Source organism: Pecten maximus, chromosome 5, assembly GCF_902652985.1.
Source record: "Pecten maximus chromosome 5, xPecMax1.1, whole genome shotgun sequence".
Lineage (NCBI taxonomy): Eukaryota > Metazoa > Mollusca > Bivalvia > Pectinida > Pectinidae > Pecten > Pecten maximus.
The window spans coordinates 9,115,433-9,124,367 of NC_047019.1; the positions used below are offsets into that span (position 1 = coordinate 9,115,433).

The following is an 8,935-nucleotide window of genomic DNA, read 5'->3' on the forward strand; positions in this document are numbered from 1 at the left end:
GTCATTATTATTTTTTAATCATAGTTAAGATGGCTTGTAAGTGATATCCATGAAAAATTTGATTTACATTTTGTATTTCTAAACTTAAATTGGCAGATATCATAAAAAATGACAACTTTATAATTAATTAATTTTCTAAACAACAGACAATTTTTTTAATTTTTTTTTCTAATTATTTTGCCATGATATATAACTTCATGTAGATTATACAATAATAATATTTTAGTCATGAAATCCTCGCTGACTAAGTACGAATTAAACCACGTTTCCTGAAATATCTGCCACAGGTGATTGTGATCTGTAAGGACACAGCAACTCCGGAAACTACTTGCTTGGAATTGCCCAAGTGAGATGGACCTCACCAAGGCTTCCATCAACCCCAATGTGATTTGCACCAGTAAAAAATTCCAACTGACAAACTGTAAATGGATTTTGCAGTAGGGTGATGTCCTTCATGTGTCCAGTTTATTTGATTAGTAACCGTTGGGCTGGGTTAGACCGGTGATGGATAACCTAATCCTGCATATTGCTGAACCTAATTATTGGAAGCATTGTCAGGTTGATGAAAAAATATTACTTGATTCAGAAAAAAAAATCAAGCTGATCTCCCTTTTTTTTTCTTTTTTTTTTTTTTTTTTTTTATTCCATGAGAAATGTTACTCCCATAAATCCTTTTTTTTTTTTTTTTTTTTTTCAAATGTAACATGTATTTGATCAAAAATATTCCCTTCAGAGATTTCACATTATGTGTTATATAGATTAAGTTAACAGTGCTTGGGTATTTGGCCGAACCCCATATTTCAAAAAATGGGCGATTTTCCTGTATATTATATATGATTACTATATAGATTATACTAGTTAGCACCCATGACGGCTATGATAAGCACATCATTTCTGTCCTCCCGCTCTAAAGAGCTGAATTGCCAACAGTGTATGCCTGGTAAGTGTTTTGGCAAAACCTGCCTGTTTTAGCTTACAGATATGTTGTGTCTTTTAGGGTAGCAGGTTAGACAGATTTTGCTGTTTATGAATGTAAAAAGTTTGTGGCCTTTCAAACTTTTAGCTGGGAAATTTTTAAAAAAAGGTTTCTTTAGAAAAAACTCAATCATTCCAATTGTAGAAATGGTTAAAGGGGCATTCCTTCGTTTGAATAAAGTTAAGGTCTTCCAATTAAACTTATTGGAAAATATGTATTTTTTCCAAGTACATAAATATGGCAGTTTTACTCACAAGATAAACCTTCTTTGAGTATCAAGTCTTCAAAATTCCTAATTTGACCCTGAAGTATCACTAACGGTATTGGTATATGATACGCATTTTTCGGCATGTTACATTTCGGCCACAAACATTCATATAATCATTGTTCGAACATAGATTTCATCAATAAAAATTGTGCATGTTTCTGATTTTCGAACAAAGGAATGCCCCATTAAAAGGTTTTGTATGATGTGTTTAAATGGAGTATCTGTTTTTTTATTTTCACATTGTTACTGTATCCATCCACATATAAACCCCTTCTTCATTTTTCCAGAATCATCTCTACTATATTGTATATGTTGGCTGCGAAATAGATATTCAGTCTGTTTGTACACAAGTCCTATCAGATGTTTTACAGAAAACTGTCTATATTAGAACCTTGGTAAAGCGGACCCTGTAATACAGACAGGAATACACTGTAGGGTGACTTAAGGTTTCCTTCATGTCATTCTGTCCATCTGGCCGTCCGTCTGTCTGTCTGTCCATCAACTCAGTTTTCCTCACTTTTTACAGCTGTACTTCAAGGTATGTTGGTGAAAATTGGTATGTAACTTCAGTATGAGAAGTTACAGATCAAATTTGATTTTCAGGGTTTTTGGGTCAAGGTCAAGGTCACTTACTTTTTTTAGCGGGGGGCCAGTAGGTGACATGTACATGTATTGCTTTAGCAATACTCTCAGAAAGCTTGTTTTATTTTTAATTTGTTGCCAAGATCAATTGAAGGTTCCAATGTACTTTGAAACTATTAACATCAAGAACATCATATAAAAATACTTTAAAATGAGAGCTTAGTCTATAGAGAAAGATGCTACCTCAGGTGAAGCTCCCAAGTACTCGCAGCAGTTTGTATTTCTTAGGAAGCTAAGACTGTAGACCAGTCTTTGCTACCGTGGTTGCATTGGAAATGTACTTAACCTCAGCCCCTCTCAATTATTGCATGCATGTACAACTGGTTTCTCATGTGGGTTACCTTTGTATTGTTCCAAGAGGTAGCCACCAGCTACTACAATAGAAACATAGCAAATATATCCTGTCTGTTCATCGGTACATGTATATAATTGTTCCCAGTTGCTCTCAATAGAATGCAACTGGTTTTCAATGAGGGTCATCTACGTGCTGTACAGTGAGGTAGCCATCAGCTACTACAATGTAACCAAACAGCAAATGCACCCTGCCTGTTCATCAGTATACAATTTACCTCAGTTGCTCTCTATATAATGCAACTGGTTTCCAATGAGGGTCACCTACCTGCTGTACAGTGAGGTAGCCATCAGCTACTACAATGAAACCCAACAACAAATTAACCCTGGCTATTCATGGGTATCATATTAACCTTCTAAAAGGAAGAACACAAGTTGAAAAATCTGCAGTGGAACTGGTTTTATGTGATTTTAACTTAAACAATGGACCTGTCTACATCGAGATGTGTATAAATGTATACTCATATCCAATGATTTCATAAATGTCAAACTATTTTTGTTAACACAGCGTTCTCAATATGATGAATATGTTAGTTTTGTGTAAGTCCTACATAATTTTGTTCTGCTTTGTAATTCACAATCGACAATGTGTGAGTGTGTGTCACATTTATTTCCACAGGTCGTATTGTACTATGTAATGTCCATCAAATTGTTTTGTTTAAGTGTTGAGATCTGTCCATTGTAGCCATGAACACCGTTCTACTGTATAAAACATTAAAGAACACACATTTCGGTCTTTATTTCTGTACAGTACAGGACCAATGTAATGGGTCATTAGTTAAATTATTAATAGGATCTTCCTTTTATGGTGTTATTCTCCTGTTCTAGAATAATCGGTCATGAAAAATGTAAGGATACCTGTCACCAGGTGAAAATTATTACCTGTACAAAAACACCTATATTTCACAGGTATCTATTTAACAGGTGTCATAATCAACCTGTTTCCTGCATAGGAAATTAGTCAATTTCCAAGAGTTGACATTTTTATCGATATCCAAAACATGTTTATCTGCAACATTACAAGCAGAACTAAATAAAACAGAAGTTGAATAAGACGTTTTAATTTGATGAAGAAATGTCACCCTTACTGTTCTAGTCTACCCAGATAACCGAATATGTATCATCATGCTGGGAAGTAACCATTAGAAAGATTAGAAAGGAAAATAGTTTTTTTTGGTTGTTTTGATTATGAAAATAAAAGGGTTAGGATTAAAATGGCATGGAATAAAAAAGGAAAAGACTTTAAAATATTGGAACTGCTGTTTTCTTTTACTTCGCCTCATATATATTACTTTAACACTTTGTTATTCAATCAATTGTGGAGAAATGTTAATTGGATTTTACAAAGTTCATTTGAAGAAGGACAGTCAGATTAGTGGTGACTGGATTGTGAGACAGCCGGATTAGCAGTGACTGGATGATTGAACAGCCAGATTAGTGGGGGCCGGATGATTGGACAGCCAGATTAAAGTGGTGACTGGCTGATTGGACAGACAGATTAGTGGTGGCCGGATGATTGGACAGCCAGATTTAAGTGGTGATTGGATGATTGGACAGCCAGATTAGTGGTGACTGGATGATTGGACAGCCAGATAAGTGGCGATTGAATTGTTGAACAGCCAGATTAGTGGTGGCCGGATGATTGAACAGTCAGATTAGTGGTGGCCGGATGATTGGACAGCCAGATTAGTGGTGGCCGGATGATTGGACTGCCAGATTTAAGTGGTGACTGGATGATTGGACAGCCAGATTAGTGGTGACTGGATTGTTGGACAGCCAGATTAGTGGTGACTGGATTGTCGGACAGCCAGATTAGTGGTGACTGGATTGTCGGACAGCCAGATTAGTGGTGACTGGATTGTCGGACAGCCAGATTAGTGGTGACTGGATTGTCGGACAGCCAGTTTTTTACTGTTTATTTTGATAAAGAGTTGTTCCTTTAAATTGTTGATGGCTACCGCTTATTTTCTTGGAATGTCTTATTCCACTTCACTGCGAATCGTCCTCAAATTAAAACAAAAGATCACTTATTGCATATCCCCATAAAGATCATTTAAAACTCAATGGTTTCTCCCCTTACTCGATTAAAGGCCGAAGTCGATAGTTTTATGACTTTAGACTCGCACTATAGTTGTTTTCAAGCCTGGAAGACATTTCGTCTAGCTCGCTGTCATGTGTATATATATGTTTGTGACGTCGTCCATAAATTAGAAAGTTCTTCTCGGGAGAGCAAACTCAGAGATTGCTATTCTGACCTTTTCGTACATGTATATGTGATCATTGAATGACTGAATTGAGACGGTCTTATAACTTAATATTCATATTTGGCAAAACCAATGCTGAAATGTATTGAAATTTGCTTTCGGCACCTTTTAATAGTGAACTGGGTGTTTAAAGAACATAATAGATATCTAATGGTATTTGGCAAAACTAATTCTAAAATACTCTGCTTTGGGTATCTTTTACCAATGAACAGGATGTTTTTAGAACACATTTCAAATTCACCTGCAAATCTTTACATCCGCCAGCAATCCCTATGCTTCCTTGGGAAATCCTAATCACCACCTTAGCGATCTTATTGAATTCAACACATCAAATCTAAAAATAAAAAAAATCTTGTAATTTGTAATATTTTCTTTTCCGTTCTGGAAATCACTCCCATCTTATTTAATTAATCCGGAAACACGAGGACAACGTGGGGATGAACCACTTTTAATTGGTAGGTCAATACGTTAATGATATTGGATACATGATCTATGATATAATCTTTCGTAACCTAGCACTTTAATCCTACTGGCATCTCTCATTCCCAAGAACAATTTCGATACATTATTAGGTTTGGTGACCAATTTTCGTCTATAAATTTCCCCATTGTATGTTACACCAGCCTAATATCGGTCGGATAACAGCCTTGTTAAGGTTACAATAAGAGAAGAAGTGTCTTTGCTGGAAATGATTGTAGCAATGACGCCATGGATGATGTGGTTTATTTCTTTAATCAAGATTCGACTTCCGAACAGATGGTATCGCGTTAAACTCCATATTTGCAAAGCCAGCTTTAATTTGAGAATCGTTAGTTTCGTACGATGTTATGACATTGTAGTTGTTTTTAGAAAATATTTAGAGGGACGGGTTGTTGATTACCTTGCAAACGGATATAAAACTTCCTAATGTTGACAGGTAATGTCCAAGAAGCCTAGAAGGGAGTGTGGACCTCAACTTAATAATTCTAAAGACGAAATATATGTTTTCCCCAACTAATCAGAGATATATCTGTTCTAATATAGACCCAAATCGTTACAAAATCGCAGATTCGTGATTAGATATTTGATTTGTCTGGTACAAAAAACAATTGACAAATCGCCTGGTTAGTATATGTCCTTGAATATTACAGAACTATGTCTACGGTATGTTTCCACAATCTGCTAAAATTGACAATGAAACGTCTGAAAGGGAACAACGGCAATCCATTATTAGGTGAATGTCGCATAATGGTTTAAACAGAGCGAAGATATTTCTTAGAAAGATACATTCTATCATTCTGAAAACTTCGGAATGGTTTTAAGAATGGACACAGTAATAAGAGTTGAATATAACCAGTAACCTCTAATATTGAGCCTCTCGGATGGAATTTCAAGAACGCGATGTGAGAGCACCGATTCATCTGTGGATTTTTCGGTCAAGAGCATGATGCATGTAGATCACAACTTGGAAATATTCAAACCAAATTTAATAGAACATACACTCCTTCCTTTCGTTTATCGACCACGAGGGGTCCATATCTCTTTATAGAACGACCAAGAGTAGGTTGTAAAAAAAAAATAGAAGAAAAAAAATCAATTTTGATCTCCACATTAGTTGCCTCCTTGCTATCGACTTGATATTATTTTAAAACCTTGTATTTGAATGTATAAAGAAATCGTCTCCCTGAGATTTAAAGTTCAGAATGGTACAAATCCTAATCCTCTTTCTTATTTATATAAAACTTAATATCTTCCATTTTAAAACAGCATTATCTTCATTCTGCTCTATTGTAAACGAATTATATCTATACAAATCTGTAAAATGTCAGCCCAGGTCATGACAATGTTATCGGTAGGTAAGGGAGTATGACCTTTGGCCTTAATTTATTCATTCTTCAGCTTGTAATAAAAATAACACAAGTATTTTTTTTGTGTAATTTTATTATTGATAACATTTTTTTTTGTACATATAAGAGTTAGGTCCCCTTGTCTGTAGATTGGGTCCTTAAGGAGGGCATAAAAACACGCAAAACACCACAGTATGAGTTCTGATTGGATAATCCCCATTGCGTACATAGCACTGATTGGTCAGCTGACTTATAATAGTCATTTATCTGTTCATCATTTAAAACCAAGTAGAAAACGTAATGTAAATTGATGAATAATATAAATGAATTTCGTAATAAACCGAATTAATAAGAAGTGAAATCCAGGTGACGATGTATATTGATAATTCGTTCCAAGTCCTAAAGCTCCTCACTTAAATCCGGGCACTTGGCACGACTCCTGTGCTCGTATCTTCAACATCGATATATGGGTTTTTTTCCGTAGGTACTAATTACGTCCTTGCAGCCTACGCATAAAATTATACAGTTGCATGTGTAAATATTCCAGGTGTCTAATTCGATTCAAACTTTCGTTTTAAAATTATGCTACAGGCGTTTGGTGAATGCCGCTTCATCGCCTTAAAAGATAAATCTGAAGTCTGGTCTCAAAGATTGCTTGAGAAGTCTTTCCTCAGTCATCATGATGACGTCATTTAACTTCTCTAATACATCTCTTTGATCCATCTGAAATTTAAATTTAAATTAACACTAAATATAAATATCTATTATCGTGTTAAATTACGAAAAATTTAACTGGGTAAGATACTAGTCAACTGTTAGATATTTAAAGTATCATGTTCATCGTATACATGTAGTCTACCCAGTTACAATCATGCACAGCGACATCACATGTATATCATTTATTTCCAAAATGAATTTTAGTTCGGAGCCTCTCTTGATTTAACACCATAACCAGCAACAGAACATGAACTCACCTTCACTCTACTTCCGTTCGGAGTCCCTCCTCTGCTGACTGACCATCCACTGCATGAGCCGATCGTCTGTTGCGGAGAGTCCCTGCACTGTCAGTTGAGGGCGAGTCACAGAGTTGGAAAAGTATTTGCTGTACCTGCTTCCGGTTCCGATGACGTTGTCGGAACCCGTGTCTGTTCTGCGATCCTGGAACTGGAGGCTGAAGGACGGCAGGCGGGGACCACGTGCTCCCTGAAGTCAGTAAATGTTACACTTATATACTGCCGGTCCCACTATAATATACGGCTAGACGTTTATATGATGTACACTATAATATAATATTACTGAAGATTGATATTGAGGATTTTGCTTACCCCTGGTCGAAGTTGTCTGTTCCGGTAGTCCCTGGTCGCTACTGCATGCTTATCAATCAGTTTCTCGACTTCCGCTTCAAATTCCTCAATGTGGTGAGCTATTTCCGCTGGGTCGGGAACAGTGTGGGCAATGGTTCTGGTTCCTCTTGCGGCATTGGGTCTGGCTAAAACGCGGAAGTTGAGCTGAGAAGGCAAAATGGAATCTGCACTGCTTGAGGAAGAAGATGATCTACCATCGTCTTCTATTTCTAGTTCTGACATTTCACTTTTTTCCAAAATATCGTGAATCAGTGTCAGAGCCTGATACTCATGAATCCCTCTCCTGGATGCCACCATTCGTGATAAGTCGGACAATCTGCTGTTTGTGTTTTGGAGTATAGATTCCTTCATGTCTTGGCGTGTAGGGGTTGGTGATCTTTCCCATCCACTTGATGACATGTCACCTTCATATCCATATCCTGTCCCAGTGTCGCTGTCTCTTGACACTTCGTCTTGGTTGTTTAGATTGCCTGACTTTGCCTTACGGAAGAAGCTGGATAGTTTCGATGAAAGTTTAGAAGAAAATCGACTTTTCCCTGTTATCGATGACGAAACACTGCTGGTTGTATAGTGTCTCAAGTCCGACGAATCCTCTCGGTAGTATGGGATATCCATTTCACTTTCGGTGCTCTGTGCATCCGAATATTCGTCCATGTCAGTTGATGGGTACATTCGTAGACTAATTACGTCATCGTCTGTCGTATTTGCCACAGACAGAGCTTGCTGGCATTTTTCTACAACGTCCCTCGTAGCCGGTGAAGTGTGACACTCCAGATCCTTTTTGGAGTCCGTAAAACTTGAACTCTTGCTGATAATTTCCGACAATTTCTCGTCTTCGTCACGTGACCGCGAATCTCTTACTTTCTCTTGCTGATAATTTCCGACAATTTCTCGTCTTCGTCACGTGACCGCGAATCTCTTACTTTCGTAAACGTACAGCCCATGTTTATCTATATACAAGAAGGAGGTAGGAAATACGTGTACATCAAAGCTCGTAGCTAGGCTAGAGTTGCGCGATCCCAAAATGCAATTATAACAATGATTCTGACGTCATAATGTCTCAGCAACTATGACGTCATGCTGTTTTGTTAGATAATATAGCAAACGTCATACTGTCGGAGTGTACTGATACTAATCTGGAACTGTTATAAGCCGGGCGTTAAAAGTTTCCAAGAATTCTCAGATAATTGCCTAAACTGGAAAGAACAATTTTGACCGGGTAGGCTACATAATGTAGCAAGATT

General features: G+C 37.0%; 1 protein-coding gene across 1 annotated transcript; it reads right to left on the reverse strand.

The window, feature by feature from the left end:
* Nucleotides 1-6,408: 6,408 nt before the first annotated feature.
* Nucleotides 6,409-8,538, reverse strand: LOC117327060. The gene is made up of 3 exons (XM_033883889.1): nucleotides 7,653-8,538; nucleotides 7,302-7,530; nucleotides 6,409-7,050 (listed from the first exon to the last, which is right to left on the reverse strand). Exons 1-2 carry the CDS (start codon nucleotides 8,361-8,363, stop codon nucleotides 7,309-7,311), a joined length of 933 nt encoding a protein of 310 aa, XP_033739780.1. The 5' UTR covers nucleotides 8,364-8,538; the 3' UTR covers nucleotides 6,409-7,050; nucleotides 7,302-7,308.
* Between the last annotated feature and the right edge of the window lie 397 nt (nucleotides 8,539-8,935).

What these genes read in the sequence shown, in the direction of transcription:
- LOC117327060 (XM_033883889.1), bottom strand. Translation starts at nt 8,363, where the DNA reads ATGTACCCATCAACTGACATGGACGAATATTCGGATGCACAGAGCACC. An exon ending in ACAGACAACTTCGACCAGGG is followed by an intron (nt 7,531 to 7,652) that starts GTAAGCAAAATC and finishes TACTGACTTCAG; the next exon opens with GGAGCACGTGGTCCCCGCCT.